This window comes from Danio rerio, chromosome 6, assembly GCF_049306965.1.
Source record: "Danio rerio strain Tuebingen ecotype United States chromosome 6, GRCz12tu, whole genome shotgun sequence".
In the NCBI taxonomy this organism is placed as follows: domain Eukaryota; kingdom Metazoa; phylum Chordata; class Actinopteri; order Cypriniformes; family Danionidae; genus Danio; species Danio rerio.
The window spans coordinates 36,457,501-36,474,510 of NC_133181.1; the positions used below are offsets into that span (position 1 = coordinate 36,457,501).

The 17,010-nt window shown below is 34.8% G+C and overlaps 2 protein-coding genes across 5 annotated transcripts in view; one reads left to right on the plus strand and one right to left on the minus strand.

Moving 5' to 3' along the window:
* orc1 (origin recognition complex, subunit 1) overlaps window positions 1-13,199 on the plus strand; it is a 16,233-nt gene extending 3,034 nt beyond the window's left edge. The window contains exons 3-19 of one of the 3 annotated variants that reach the window (XM_005166281.5): window positions 579-706; window positions 1,969-2,141; window positions 2,489-2,867; window positions 2,958-3,189; window positions 4,761-4,877; window positions 5,233-5,295; window positions 5,987-6,088; window positions 6,746-6,980; window positions 7,064-7,170; window positions 8,703-8,804; window positions 8,930-9,101; window positions 9,195-9,302; window positions 10,050-10,199; window positions 10,287-10,406; window positions 10,507-10,676; window positions 10,807-10,894; window positions 12,612-13,198. In XM_005166281.5, the coding sequence (XP_005166338.1) occupies window positions 579-706; window positions 1,969-2,141; window positions 2,489-2,867; window positions 2,958-3,189; window positions 4,761-4,877; window positions 5,233-5,295; window positions 5,987-6,088; window positions 6,746-6,980; window positions 7,064-7,170; window positions 8,703-8,804; window positions 8,930-9,101; window positions 9,195-9,302; window positions 10,050-10,199; window positions 10,287-10,406; window positions 10,507-10,676; window positions 10,807-10,894; window positions 12,612-12,806 (2,641 nt within the window). In that variant the 3' untranslated portion in view covers window positions 12,807-13,198. 3 annotated transcript variants of the gene reach the window in all.
* Window positions 12,611-17,010, minus strand: part of mpl (MPL proto-oncogene, thrombopoietin receptor) — a 31,446-nt gene continuing 27,046 nt past the window's right edge. The window contains exon 12 of one of the 2 annotated variants that reach the window (XM_073952838.1): window positions 12,611-15,287. In XM_073952838.1, coding sequence (XP_073808939.1) covers window positions 14,844-15,287 — 444 coding nt within the window. In that variant the 3' untranslated portion in view covers window positions 12,611-14,843. 2 annotated transcript variants of the gene reach the window in all.

Sequence of the window (17,010 nt, forward strand, 5' to 3'; positions counted from 1 at the left end):
TTTAATTAGCAATGACAATTGAAAGAACTTCAACATTTCCTTAGTATGTACATTTGGGGAATTTTTTGTATCACCAAGATAATTATTTTTAATTCTGTTGTTTGGTCAAGGGAAATGTTATACATTGGTATGTTTGATCTTCAACATGTCCTCTCTAAAATAATACAGATATCAGTTAAGGTTTCCTACATTTTGCTTTTCACCTCTAGAAAGGTATAGGATTTAACATGATTTAAAATCAGTTTACCCCTCTCTCAAATTAACCCTTAAATTATCCACTACAAAATAGTGGATAATTTGCTAAATATTTATTAGTTCCATTTTAATATTTTGGGTTTTATCACCTATTAGGGATTAACTTTTCATCAGACCAAAAAAAAAAACAAAAAAAAAACTTGAAAGTGTAATTGACTAAAATGTATTAGTCATCTCTGTTCTAAAACGTCTAATAGATCATGGTGAGAGCAGTCTCTATAAAATGTTGTGTCTTGCATCATTATTCCATAATTATAGTGCAAGTCATTAGTCATGTTTGAAGTCGCAATGTAACAGCAATAACTTTTCATGATTTTAAACAGATCCATGTCGATTTCTGTGGATGGAAGAACAGAAGATGTGACCGTATCCTTAGGGCAGTACATTTTGATTGAGGGCGAAAATGATGACAATCCCTTTGTGGCACAGCTTCTCAAACTCTACACTGATGGTACTATTATGTAATTTTTTAAAAAAAAGATACAAAACAGATCAACGGCTATGGCCCATTTCCACTGAGAGGTACGGTACGGCTCACCTTTATCAGGCTTGTGTTTCCACTGCCAAAAGGGTACCCTTTTGGTGGGCGTGGTGTTCGACAGAAAGTTTTAGACAACGTCATTTTTACTCAGGGAAATGTCACAGTAAAAGCCGTAAGTGTCATTTACATGTCATATGAGAAGCACTTCCCGCAGAACAGGTGCTTTTTTACACATAAATACTTGTGCATAAATGTTCATAACTCACCTTTCTATGAACATGAGTTGATTATAACTGCAGATCAATGATCAAAGTGCAAAATAACTTACCGTAACGTCTGCAATTATATAAAATAAATAAATAAATGCAACCTATATGAACACATACAGCCCCTTAAAATCTCTGATATGTTATCAATGTTATCAAAACTACACACATTTAGTCCTTATTTGGGTTCAAAAACTACACGCAGCAAATAGCCCACAGTCAGAGCAAATCTCATCTGTATCTTCTGTCTTCACCAGCACATGTAACCTCTTGTTAAAAGTAATTTTAAAAGGTGATGATAATAGTTAAACATGGCAGTTTGTTCATGTTTTAGGTTGCTCATTTGCTGTTTTTACCGGCTTCTCCTTAGTTTTTTCGCACTTCACTCTCACGTTTGTCTTGTTATGACAGGATCAGATCTCTTCAGTGAGCATGAGCACGTTATTAATATGAGCTCATAAAGTTCATTATTTCAAATAGAAATATAGGCGTGGCGATCTCTCTCGAGAACGTGAAACCGCTCGTGCTTTAGACGGGCTCGTAAAACAACAACAGGACACTGCAGATTTTGCTCTCCTTGGCTTTGTGGCAGTACATCAAGACGAGGACAAGGTTTGTTTGAGCTCTGTTCGACCATGGCCTGGTATTATATATAGATATTATTACAGTGTAATGTCTCGGCTGTATTTTTAAAAATGGTGGTTCTTTTGTTTTTATTCTCCTGCTTTTGCGAGTGACGTATATCTGTAAACCAATAGCGTTTAGCTGCGCGTCTAGCTCCGCCTTATGGTTCCCATTTGTATAACTCTTTTCAAATAGTGACTAAAAAGTGATACGGTACAGTACGGATCGCTTTTAGGTACCCTTTCACAGTGGAACAGCCATAAAAGCGTACCATACCACTCAGTGAAATTAATGGGCCATTAAATCGCAATCAGTGTTGGTTATTGTAACATTTGTACCCAGAATCAGGAAAGATGAAGACTGCTGTGGTGCAGTGGTTTGTGCGGATGTATGAAGTTCCTCAATATAAGCGCAAGCTCTTGGGCAGAGACCCTCACCCACAGGAGGTTTTTTTCTATCAGGATAGCTCTTGTGATAATGAGGTGGATGGAGAGAGCATTCTTGCGCCAGTACAGGTGAGCATAATAGAGTTGTAGGAATCGTATCATGAAGAGATCACATTTTTATACAGTAAAAAAAAAAAAAACGGACTCTAAAATCAAGAATTATCAATACAATTATTTTTTTATGATTTATATTTATTATTAGTATTATTATTATGTTTTCTAATTATTTCTAAATATCGTATTTTATGTTATTATTAATGTACCTATTTTAAATTTTAAAACTTTTTATTTAAATGCATGGGCCTTATTTATTGTATTTGTTTTTTTAAAGTTCTATTATTTAGTAATTTAGTCATATTTCACTTCCTTTCAGTAATATTTAATAGTAATATTATTATAAAAAACTTTGAATTTAGATCATGTACATCGCACCTGAGCATCCTTTTCCAGAGGGAAAGAGCAAAGACATGCTATTTGTCAAACACTCATGGGACACAAAATCCTTCCAAGCGGTGGATCCTGAGCTGATAGAACCTCCTCCCAGCCCTAAATCTCCCCCGCCATCTTCACGGGGCCCTCAGGCTCGTCCTCTTCCAACACCAGACCCCTCAATAATGAAAAGGGCCATAACAGGTGCTATTACCCGCGGCAGCATGAGCACCGGAAAAATGAGCTCCACTGAAGCAGAGTCTCTCCATTCTGCTTCCAAGCTCTCAGCAGCTAAAGCTCTTAGTGCAAAGAGGAGGAGCAGAGCTTCCTCGGGGCCACATGTTCGTAAAAAGCTGGAGCTGTGCAGTGAGTGCCATTCATCCACATATTTATAATGCTTTTAATGGTTTCGATTGCAGTGAACTGAATGTCTCTGATTTATTTTCATTGTGTTAGGTCCAAGCAAAAACATGTCCCGAGATGATGTTCTGGGGGAGATTTTAGATAAACACATCGATACAGACAAAACACTGATGTCTAAGATGAACACGTCTCCATCAGGCCGCATTTCTATTTCTATTAGACTGACTCCACTTAAATGTAATGAGGAGCAGCAGATCTTGCCTCTGTCATCACACAGCCCTGATAAACCCACACTGACTGCATATGGAAGTGACAGTGCGACCAGGTACATCTTTTTGCATCTGATATTTTCTTTTGTTTCTTAATGTAATGTGTCAAAGTCATTTAAGGGTTAAGGCCAGATGGGTTGAAAATGTCCCAATAAATTATCTTAGAAACCATAGATGGCTGGTAATTATATTTATGTAATATATTAATATTAACTTTCACTGGGGACAGGGGAATGTCTACTGGGGACATGCAAACCCCCCTCCACCCCCACCCCCGGGGTGTTTTAAGATTTTTTTATTTTCAATATGTGTGCTGTTATTGTTACGAATGGACAGAGAGAGTCTGTATGTTGATGCTTAGATAAAAAGAGAGGATGGCAGTTGGTTGATTCAGTGCTTTGAATAATCATATTTACGTCTACATTTGTTTATGTTCGTCTAAAGCACTTGTTGATGTTCGTCAAATGTAGTTCCTTTAGGGCCACAACTCTGCACAGTTTAATTCCAACCATAATTAAACACACCTGATTAAGCTAATTAAGTCCTTCAGGCTTGTTTAAAACGTGCAGGTAAAGCTGAAGTCACACCAGAGTTTGTGTATGTGAAATTCTGTCGAACGGCGCTGTGAAAAGGGGCGGGATTAACCAAGATGATTAGACATTTTAAAAAGAGAGCGATTGTTCCATGTTTTAAATTTCTGTCCAGAAAGGTCATGTTTTGATCCTCGATTGGTCTCACGCAGTCAAGTGATGTGATTTCGCAGGTCAGAGTTCACCAAGCTTGAACTTTGCACCGCAGCAAACTGTGAAACTTGACGCAGGACCCCGCGTTTCCTGTCTGACGCAATCGCGTGCTTATGAATGGAAGTCTATGTAAGGAAAAGCCCAGTGTGACCGCAGCTTAAGTGTGTTGGAACAGGGTTGGAAATAAATTGTGAAGGGCAGCGGCCCTCCAGGAACTAAGTTTAACACCCTGGTCTAAAATTTAGGACTTTGTGCTGCACAGAAAATAAGCATAAGTAATGTTAATTTTTTTTTTTTTAAATGTTAAATGATGAAAAAACATTTTCATAAAATGTAATTTTGCTGATGTGTTCCTGCAATTAATATAGCAAAATTGTATTTCAGCAAAGATTTTTCTTATAGATTTTTAGATTATTTTAAAATTAAATGTATAATCTGCCTGTTTTCCTTGGATTTTTTACTGTACTTTTTAAATATATAAAAGGGCAGGAAGTAGGATTTAAATTGAAAAGGTATTTCCCAATTGTGTCCCCCATTTTGTTAATCAAGGTTTTTTTTTATTGATAAAGACAAATAAACGTTTTAAACGCAAATAAATTTGGTCGTCTCGTGGATAAATGAGACTAAAATCTTTGATTTATTTATAAAAGAAACAAGTCGTCATCAAATGAATCCACGATTCATTCTAAAAAAGATTAGTTAAGAAATGAAACACCAAAAGTTAGTTTTTTTTCTCCATATCTTGAATTATGTAGGCATTCTAACTGTTAAGGCTCTCAAGATGTGTGTAATGTAAATAAATAATGTGTTATGATTTATTGGTTTGTATAAATAACTATAAATAATAGCATAACCTTGTTCTAAAAGTCGTGCTGCCCTCCTAGTGTCTTTCTCGGGGTGCCGGCACTGGGTGACGATGACCCAGAGTCACTCAATAATACTGGCAGAACACCTCGCAAAAGAGAGGCAACTCCCAGAAGAGCAAGTGTAAGGGGGTTGAAGTGAGTCATGTTCCTCTATTGCTGCACAGAGAGAATACAGGCTCATTTTCTGGATGGTGTTGGGGTTTCATTATGCCTGTTTCACACATACTCTGCAGTGTGTATGGCTCACCATTTTGAGAATTTGTCAATCCATAATTCCCAAAATTAAATGCACTTGCACATATTAAGTGGTTTTGTGTTTTTTTTTTTGTCACAATTTAAGCACGTTTTATTGCAATTCACTCGAAGAGTAATTTATTCCAAATCACTGGGACGCCCTGACTTGCTTCATTAATTGATCCGTTTGATTTGAGTTCTCTGAAAAAAACATAAGTTATAGTGATCTAATTATGTCTGTCTGTTTTCAAACCAGGGCAAGAACTCCATCTAGGAGGAAAGATTCAGCGTCACTCAAAGAACCAGCACTGACAGCTTTGTAAGCGTCATATATTACCTTAAACCTATAGATTTGTGTTCGTGTTTATCTGTCCATCCATCTATAATGTACTGATTTATTAAATGTTTTATATGATACAATTTGTTCCTGGTCAAATTTAGATTTTTGATGATTTAAAATTCACCTATTAACTGGGCATTTTTGACCAACAGGGGCAGAACTTAATGGCATGAACTGTGTTGTGTGTGTGTGTGTGTGTGTGTAAAGCTGGCTTCCATGCCTGTCATCATTTGAACTCCTACCTCATTTTCTGAAATTTGATCATCTATAACAAGTTTGACTTTATATTTAAAGGAACGGTTCACCCCAAAATTAATATATACTTTTACCTGTTTACCTCAAGTGGTTTCAAACCTTCATTAGTTTTTTTTTCTGTTGAACACAAAAGAAGATCATTTGAAAAATGTCAGAAACCTGTACCATTAACTTCCATAGGAGAAACTAATACTATGGAAATCAATGGTTACAAGTTTCCAACATTTTTCAAAAGAACTTCATTTGTGTTCAACAGATAAAGTTGACCTCAAATGAAAGTTGAGTAAATGATGACAGAATTTTCAGTTTTGAGTGAACTATCCCTTTAACTCTGAACTTGCAGTGGTGAGAGGTTGCTCTTTTCATGTTTATAAAGGTATTAAATATTACTCTTAAAATTTTGTGAACACGGCAGAGCTGAAGAGGAGCATGAAGATTCGCCTGCACAGACTGCTGCAACTCCCCGCTCTAAGAGGAAATCTGCCCAGCTTGTGTCCTCGCGCATCAGAAAGCAGCTGTAGGTCCCACAATGGCTACAGTCAGTTAAAAGAAAACAATTTAAATAAGTTGCATAAAGTATGTATGTATGAATAAATCAAAAACATATTTCCTAAGGCTCTATTTTGCAACTTTTAAAAGTTTTTTATTTAGATCTTGGTCCTACAATGCAAATTAAAAATGCTTTTCTTAGTATTTTTGTCTTGTTTAGAGATTTTCCAAATATCAAAAAATTCTTAATATAATAATATAATATTATGTAATATTCTTAATATAATATTTTTATAGACCAGTAAATACATTGTCTTGTTTTCAGAAATAATGTCAAAATTAAGTCAGTTTTTACTTAAAACAAGCAAAAAAAATCTGCCAATGGGGTAAGCAAAATAATTTTAGTTCAAAGCAAAAACAAGATGATTTAGCTTTTCAAAGAAAGAATCACTAAATTTTGACTTATTTCTGAAAACGAGATTATGTTTTTACCTGTCTGGAAAATGCTTCTTGATTTTAAGAATTTAAATATCTGGACTAGAAACAGACAAAAATACAAGTAAATGTAGAATCTGTAAGTTGTTTTGCATGCAATCATTTATTTAATAAATGCACCCATTTAAAGCAGACACATTTTGATGCTTTTGAAGTGATTTTAAGCATATGTTATTGTCTATCTTTAAAGAAATCTGATTGCCAACAAGTTTGACCTGCAGTCAGATGGTGAGGATGGCGATGAGGATGACTGCTTTGTACCTTCTAAGATTGACCTGCAGAGTAGCAGCGATGAAGAACTGGAGGCAAAGGTTGACAGCGAGGATGAACTTGTAGTGAAGAAGCGCAGAGGCTCCCGAACACCCCGAGCTACGGATAAAAGCTGTGTCTCTGCTAGGACCCCATGTAAAACACCTAGCAAGAAGGTTACATTTGCATTTTATGCAATGCTAATTCTTTAAAAAAAAACATAAAGACTGAAATTAAGTAATCTTTTTGTTAATTCTAGGCTGCTCCATCCACCCCACGCACACCACGTCATGCCACCCCTAGCATACCCAGCAGGACTGCACCTGCCAGGAAACCAGGAAATGTTCTGGAAGAAGCACGTGCACGGTAAACATCAAGAAAGATGAAAGAATTTCATCTCAGATTCCACAAAAATTACACAGCATTTTAAACATTGATAATAGGTGTGCGTAATGTTTATTGTCAACAATAATATTGTTATAGTTTGTTATAATTACTAATAATGTTTGAGCTTATTTTATTCTTTATGCAAAAAAAAATAAATAAATTGAAAGGCATAATCTGCTTGATTACAATAATAGAATGCTGTTGGAATGCCATTATAATTTAAGTTATGTTAAAATAATTACAGTATATCCCTGAGATACTTTATTTATTCCAAAAGGAAACTCATAAATTCAAGCGGTATCCACAAATAAGTGATAGATAAAAACAATAACAGAATATATACATGAATACTCAGAATGTTTATGGCCACTTTATTAGGTACACCTTACTAGTACCAAGTTGGACCCACTTTTGCCTTCAAAACTGCCTTAAATATTTTTGGTATGGATTCAACAAGGTGCTGGAAATATTCCTTAAAGATTTTGGTCCATATTGACATGATAGCATCACACAGTGGCTGCAGATTTTTAAGCTGCGCATCCATGATGCAAATCTCCCGTTCCAAAACATTCCAAAGGTGCTCTATTGGATTGAGATCTGGTGATTGTGGAGGCCATTTGAGTACAGAACTCATTGTCATGTTCAAGAAAGCAGTCTGAGATCATTGGTGCTTTATGACATGGTGAGTTATCCTGCAGTACGTAGCTATCAGAAGATGGGTATACTGTGGTCATCTGAATGTCACATCAGAATTCGAAATGTCCAATCACATAAAAGTACAGCCAATCACAATTCCTTGTGATTGGCTGATCAGAAGTTTGCACTTAGACTTGTACCTAATAAAGTGGCCGGTGAGTGTTCATATATACTCTGAATATATATACATAAAGTTATATACATAAATCACATGCATGAATACATTATAAAATAAAAATCACAGTGTAATAAGTGCTGTATCATCAGTTGTAATATTGGTAAGTAATTTCAATATATGTCATTAATACTGATATCTGTAAAACAATTGCTAGTATCTTTATATGCCAGTAATAATCATAATAATTCCATATATGAAACAGATTTTTGTACAACAGTTCAACAAATGAGTAAATCTCAAGTGATTTACATTTTTGACTATTTAGTTTTTTTCTCTCTCTCCAATATAAATGTTCCAAACAAATCAGAGGCAGAAGATTTGTGCACTTCAGAACCACACTACAGTTGTCAACATGTATAGAGAGAGCTAATGATTCATTCAATGTTTTTTTCATATAGATAATTGTTACTTCTAAATGAATCAGGAATTTTTAATAATTTAAATCACTTTTTAAGACCGGGATTTGCCGCCCCCTACTGACCCCTTAGTGTCATGTTTCTTTATTTGTGACAGACAAAAAGCACAAAAACACTCTCAGCAAAGAAGTTTATAAGTCGATATAAAATGGACGAATCTGTTTGTTGTTGTCACAACCCTAAATTTGAGAATCTTGTTTTCTTTCTTTTTATGGTATCAGGTTACATGTTTCTGCTGTTCCTGAGTCTTTGCCATGTCGTGAACAAGAGTTTCAGGACATCTACAACTTTGTAGAGAGTAAAGTCATTGATGGCACTGGAGGGTATGGTTCTGTCATTCAGCTTTAATTTATATCTGTTAAAAAGCTTTTTTTGTTGATTAAGTCTTTTTTATTTTTTTTGTCGTATTGTTTACATTTTTTTAATATTTCTTAATTTTATTTTGCAGGTGTATGTATATCTCAGGTGTTCCTGGAACTGGCAAAACAGCCACAGTGCATGAAGTGATCCGATCTCTTCAGCAGTCTGCAGAACAAGACGAGATCCCCCATTTTAACTTCATCGAGATCAACGGCATGAAAATGACAGACCCACATCAGGCTTATGTACAGATTCTACAGGTCTGCATGCTGCCTTTATCCCACAGTCCTTTTTCCAATAGCATAGACGTTATATAATATTTGTTTGTTTTTTTGTTTGTGATTTGGTTGTAGAAACTGACTGATCAAAAAGCAACATCTGATCATGCAGCTGCTCTCCTGGAGAAACGCTTCAGTGCTCCTGCGCCCAAAAAAGAGACAACTGTGCTTCTAGTAGATGAGGTGAGACAGAAGTTAAGCTGATTATTATTATAATTATTATTATTATTATTCAGATTGTTTACGTTTTGTTTCTATTCTCCAGCCTATTTTTTTTTAAACACACCTCATGATGTTTACTACGATATTGTCAGTATTTCTTTCTGCAATTATAACAAAGCAGTTTATTTTAACAGTTTTATTGGAAGATTAGTTTCAACCTATTTACCTTTTCTTATTTCAAGAGCTTTAAAAATGGGGTAAATTTTAAAATCTAGAAAACGTCTAAAAATATTCACATTGAGTTTACATATACAATTAAGTTAGCATTTTACTTTTGGTTAGATTAGGTTAATTAAATGTATTAATTACAAACAATTTCTTAAATAACATATAAAATCATAATAAACAATTTAGAAATAACAAGTATAACTGATACAAAATTAAAACCAGCAAGTAAATAAAAACAAGTTTATTTTATATTATACATGATTTGCTGCGTTAATAAACAAATCCTACAACTATTTTTCACTATTAAGGAGCAAAAGTTTAATTTTGCCAGTAATAGTTTTAGGATTTTTAGTGTTTAATAATGTAAAAAAATTGTGTAATAATATAACTTGTTTGTTTGTTTGCTGTTTTTAAATTTGTATCCCCTATTTTTTTTTTTTCTAAATTGTTCTGCCATAAAAATAGCCAAATATTCTGACATGGTGACATTTTTTTTATGTATGTATACTGACATACATTCTTATCTCCTCTCTTATTCAGCTTGACCTTTTGTGGACCCGTAAGCAGAATGTGATGTACAACTTGTTTGACTGGCCAACACGACGCAACGCTCGTCTGGTGGTCCTCACTATTGCAAACACCATGGACTTGCCTGAGAGAATCATGATCAATCGTGTTGCTAGTCGATTGGTAAGACCATTTAATGACTTTGAGTTGTCTTTCAATTATGAATCTAAATGAAACAAATATAACAAAAGCATGTTTATTCACTTTCAGGGACTGACAAGAATGTCCTTCCAGCCATATACATTTAAACAGCTACAACAAATCATCACGTCCAGACTGAACAGGGTAAAGGCTTTTGAAGAAGACGCTCTTCAGCTGGTCTCAAGAAAGGTAAGAGGGCTTGGTGTACAAGATGTTAGCATAAAAAATCCTGTCAGTTTAAACAAGCTGAATCATTATGAATTCATAAAGATTATTTGTGATTTTCTAGGTGGCAGCTCTTTCAGGTGATGCACGACGTTGTCTTGATATCTGCAGACGGGCCACAGAGATTTGTGAACACTCTGGAAACCAGCAGAAAGGCAGTGGATTGGTGGGAATGAGTCATGTGATGGAGGCATTAGATGAGATGTTCTCCTCTTCCTACATCGCAGCCATAAGGTAAAATAGAATTTAGGAGAAAAGGAAATATGGTGGAAGAAACTCCGAAATTGTGTAAGAGGTTCCATTGTGTGACAAAAAGTGAACTATTCTGATCCTATTCTGCTCTTTTCAATGATGTTTCTTGTAGGTCTGCATCTGTTCAGGAGCAGCTCCTCCTGAGGGCTGTTATTGCAGAGTTTCGTCGACTGGGTCTAGAAGAGGCCACTTTTCAACAGGTAGCTAAACATAACTTGAGTATAACCAACCTTAAAGGGCCAGTTCACTTAATAATGAGAAGTCACTTTTTAAATCTCTGACCCTCAAGTCTTTCCAAAGCCCCTGAGACCTTTGCTAATCTTTAGAATACAAATTAAGTTGTTTTAAGTGAAATCTGACTGTTCCCTCATCCTCCATTGACAGCAATGGTCTTGTTCACAGTCCAGAAAAAAAAAACAGTAAACCTTTTTAGAACAGAGTGGTTGCCTTCAGCGGTTTAATAGGAATTTTCTCAAGCTATGAGAATCCATTTGTGCACACATCAGCATAACAGAAATGCATTTTGATACCTGATGTTAACAGGTCCTTATTAAAATCAACTGTATATTTATTGCGAACATTGCATGAAATCAAAATTATTATTACAAATTCTTTTTTAATGTTTAAATACACACAGGAATGGACAAATACATAAAGAGTCTCCATATTTTCCTTATGCATACAAAATTAAGCCTAACATGTTCCTTCTATGATTATGTAACATGAGTATGTACTTCTAGACATGAGTACAGGTATTCTTGGTTTAACTACAGAAGGAAAAAAATTAACTTTATATACATGCATTCATACATATATTGGTCAGCATAACCGAGTACACCCCATTTTTAATTTTTAATTTTATTATTATTTTTTTTATCCTTTTCCGAGTCAATTAGGCAGTTTATTTTGGTGAATTTGAACATAACTAATGACAGAAACATTTATTAAATAAATAATTTAGTCACCAAATAGCTTTAGAAACAGAAATATAATAGATTAAAAAATCATGCAAAGTATTGCAAAGCAAATTACAAACTACTAAATTTTAAATTTTATATATTTTTTGTTTTTCTTATTTTTAAATAATTAAGTAATTTATTTTTTCATTTAATATTTTTTCCCTGACATAAATTTGGGCACAGATTTTTTTTTTTACTGTTATCATAAATAATTTTGTTAGATCAGCTCCACATTTGACTTCTGTACTATCTAATGCAATGTAAATGCATTAATATAATATTGTAAAGCATGCTATAGAAAATATCAATTTAAATGAGAGATTTGTGAGGGATGTACTTATATGCTAAGCATTGTATATGCATACATGCATGCATAAAATAACAATACTCCATACACCACTCACCTAAAGTTTCTGTCTGTTTGTGCACACTGATTGGGGAGATTACCAAAAACACTGATTGGATACTCGTAGAATCTCACTTAATTTTAATCAATATCTCCATCAACTGATTCTGTTGCGCCAAGTACCTTATGAATGGTTTCCATCGTTCCAAATTTAAAAAACCTTAATTCAGCCAATATTGTTTTTGAATTTGTATAATAATAATAATAATAATAAAATCAGTATTATGTATTATTAGCCCCCTTGGGATATATATTTATTCAGTTGTCAACAGAATAAACCACTGTCATCCAATGATTTGCCTAATTATCCAAACTTGCCGAGGTACCATAACCTAGTTATGTCTTTAAACTGAATATTAGAGTTTTGCAAAGTCAGCAGAAAAGTATTATGCACCATGTTGAAGAGAGAACTTTTTAGATTTCAAAAGTATTATGTTTAATAATGTGTTAAAATCTTCATCGTTAAGCAACATTTCACATCAGGGTTAAAAATTTTGACTGTATACCCATGGTTTAATATAACGATTTAAATGCTGAATTGTTTGTCTTCAGGTGTTTGTTCAGCACCAGGCTCTGTGTCGCGTTGAAGGTTTGCAGCCAGTGAGTGTGTCTGAAGGGTTATTGGTCTGTCAGAGGCTGGGCTCCTGTCGCTTGCTGCTGCTTGAAGGAAGCCGTCTGGACCTGTTTCTCCGAATCCGTCTCAATGTTAGTCAAGACGATGTGCTTTATGCCTTGAAGGCTGACTAAAAACTCGGCCATGCTGTCTAGCATGTTTCAGGCTATTGTGGCGATCCATAGCATAATTTTATGAACCGTTTATTGTCTAAAATGTTTAAATAAATTATCTATTTTAATGGTTAATAATTCTACACAGTTCTATAAGCACATTTTAATATGCTCATTCTTTGTGTGTTTAACTGTATCTCTTGGCTTCTAATCATGTCTTCACATTCAAGCTTAAATGTCTTTGGAAAACTTACACAAAGGCTTTATTATTAAGCAATTTAGTGTGGGAGAGCGAGACTCGCACATTTCTTTATTATCATTTAATGATTCACATAAAATATACATTTTTCATACAGTGTGCCAAAATGTTGGATGTTTCAAATTTTATGCAATAAAGCTATTGACTGAACTGATCACAAGACATTGCTACTGTGCCTTTGTCAGTACAAGGTAGACAGACAACTTATTACAAATGTACAAGTATAGATGCTGAAGAATAATTTTAACAAATATTGCTAATATTAAAGAGATATTCACTGTTAATTACATTTAAGATTTATATAAAACAATGATCAAATCATGAAATTTCGCAGGAAAACTATAGCCAAACTATTTACCCTTTGTATTAGCTTGAGTCTGGTATGAAAGACTGTGCAAAGTGCAAGATTTAGCTATACCATATAAGCTTTCTAACAGATGTATGATGTAAATACAACACTCTTCGGCCACTTTATTAGGTACACCTGTCCAAGTGTTCCTTAATTCAAATTTCTAATCAGCCAATCACATGGCAGCAACTTGACGCATTAAGGCATGTGGACATGGTCAAGAAGATCTGCTGCTGTTCAAACTGAGTATCAGAATTTGAAAGAGAGCTGATTTAAATGACTTTGAATGTGGCTTGGTTGTTGGTGCCGGTCAGGCTGCTCTGAGTATTTCAGAAACTGCTGATCTACTGGGATTTTCATGCACAACCATCTCTAGGGTTTACAGAGAATGGTCTGAAAAAGAGAAAATATCCAGTGAGCAGCAGTTGGGCACAAATGCCTTCTAGATGCTAGAGTTCAGAGGAGAATGGCCAGACTTGTTCCAGCTAATAGAAAGGCAACAGTAACTCAAATAACAACTCGTTACAACCAGGGTAAGCAGAAGAGCATCATGTCGAACCTTGATGCAGATGGCCAACAGCAGCAGAAGACCACACTGGGCTACTTCCAGCAGTATAACTCACTACGTTATAAATCACGAATCATCTCAGACAGCTTTCTTGAACATGACAATGAGTTCACTGTACTCAAATGGCCTCCAAACTCACCAGATCACAATCCAATAGAGCACCTTTTGGATGTGGTGGAACTGCATTCATTTCAATATGGACCAAAATCTGAGAAATATTTCCAGCACCTCGTTGAATCTATGCAATGAAGGATTAAAGAACTTCTGAAGGCAAATCAGGTCCAACTTGTTACCAGTAAGGTGTACCTAATTAAGTGGCCAGTGAGTGGATCTATAACACGCTTCACTCGCAACATCCATTTTGAATATTATTACACCTTCAAAGCTTAAATATCAAACATTTTACAGGAGGATTTAAAAACGTCCACAAAAAGCCTCAACATTTTTACATTTAAAGTCACATTGTAATTCAACATTCAATAATATACATGATGTTTTTTTTTACAAACTGACTGCAGGTGGTTGCTTTCTATCGTTAGCTATGGTTGTACGCTTTCATTATTTTTAATGTTATTCTCATGTAATGCAAAAGCCACACATTTGACTTTTGGCATGTCTAGTTATCGTTTCTGAATGTTTTGGTTTGTATTATGACAAAGCTAGTGCAGTTCTTTATGGTAAAGATTCACGTTTTGCGTAATCTCAACTCAAAATACACAACATGCGCTACAGATTCACATTACCTTCATAAGTGCTCCATTAACGTAAGCTTTGCTTTTCCTTTGTTTCTCATTCATTCCACAGAAACTGAATGTCTTTTTTACATTTGTGAGAGAACCCTTAATATATACATGATTATGAGCTTCATTTTGACAGTAAACCTCACTCTCCAATTGCTACACATGATACTGCTGTGATCTCCAGATTGGTGTACTGGCCACAGGTTGTTTGATACGCCCCAAGATCGGATTGTTCTGCCAAAAGGAGATAGGATTGGTTGAGAATATCTGTGGTGTGATCTGGTAGGGAGGTGTAAGAAGTGCTGGAGCAAGAGTGTTGTTTTTCATTGGCCAGATGTGTTGAAGCAACATCCTTATACACGTAGTCGTTTCCCGTAAGGCAGGGGATTATATTGTTGTTCAAAATCACATAATCTTGCGCCATTTCCAAGTCCTCTCTGAAATGTTCTCCATGTTTTTCACTGTGCTCAGAGAGCAGAGGACAGGTGTTCTTACAGGTTTTGACCGCAGATTCCCCCTCAGTGAGAACCTCCACCACTGATGTAGCAGTGTCATCATCACATTGCTTAATGTTGAAGGTTGGCTCCTGAATTAAAAATAGGATCATGATTATGTAGTATAGAAAAACACAGAAAAAAAGAAAAACAGAGTATTTGGTCACACTTTACAATAGTTCATTAGTTAATGTTAATTAATGCATTTACTAACATTAACAAACAATGAACAATACATCTACTACTGTATTTGTTCATGTTAGTTAACGTTAGTTAATGAAAATACAGTAGTTCGATGTGAGTTTGTTAACTCATGGTGCATTAACTAATGTCAACAAGCATGGACTTGGATGTTAATAATGTATTAGTAAATGGTTAATTATGATTAATAAATGCTGTACATGTATTGTTCATGATTAGTTCATGTTAGTAAATGCATTAACTAATTACTTATTGTGAAGTGTTACCGAGTATTAATATTGTTAAACTGATTTTGGCTTCTGAAAATGCAGAATTGTTCAAATTATTATTTCTGTGTAAACTGTGTGTACATAAAACAAAAATAATAACTTTATTTAACAGTTTCTTTTTCTCAGTGTCAGTATATTGTGCATGTTGCATCCTGCATGTACACTAATGTATTCTAAAATTCAGGTGAACTTGCTAAATTGTCACCTTAGAATTATAAGATTCTGTCTGACAATTTTTGTCAAAATTGAGTTAGACATATTCTTATTCAATGCCAACTTATTTGCATTATTGGATTTTTTTAATATAGATTGTTTGCATTTTAAGAGTTTTTATAAAAAAAATTTTTAACTTGCATACGGTTTGCTATGGAATGCAAAAACTTTTGAAGCTAAATCTCAAAACCATTCAGAACACAGATAGAACCTTTTAATTCCAAGGTGACGAAATGTTGATTTGATGCTAAGAAATTTAGGTAGGTTTTAACACCTTGTTTAGGCTGATTGTTTGATGGTCATAAGCTGCTCCTGTCCACCAGAACTTGACCAGCAAAGTGCCAGCACATAATCAGCAAATAACCAGTTCAAACTAGTAACCAGACCTTACCTAACCAGCATATGCATTTTGCCAAGTAGGGCATGATAATAGCATTATGTACTGTAACTATGTTGCGAAATAGTGTCACTGCGTTTAAAACACAAGAAGTTTCATCAAATTGACTGAGCTAAAGAACTTAAATGTGAACTCGCTGCAAAATTCCCTTTTTTGAACCTATTTTCATTTATTCATTTATTTTCTTTCAGCTTAGTCCCTTTATTCATCAGCAGGAATACACAGCGAAATGAACCGCTGACTTATCCAGCATATGTTTTATGCAGCGGATGCCCTTCCAGCTGCAACCCATCACTGGGAAACATCCATACACACTCATTCACACACACTATGGACAGTTTAGCTCACCCAATTCATCTTAATCTCGTCTTTGGACTTGTGGGAGAAGCTGGAGCACCCGAAGGAAACCCACAGGAACACAGGGAGACCATGCAAACTCCACACAGAAATGCCAACTGGCAACAGCACTACCCACTGTGCCACCGCACCACCCTTTATTATTATTATTTTTATTATTATTATTATTATTATTATTATTAGTGTATAAATTATTTGCAAAAACTCTGTAATGTAAATATAAATAAGACAATAATACAATATTGAATTATAAAAAGATAGCCGATTTCTAAACAAATACATTTTATGGATTGTAATAAGTGAAGTTGATCATGGCCTTCTCAATATTATTTAATATCTAGCAAAAAAAAAAAAAATGGCAAAAGTTGGCAATTTTGA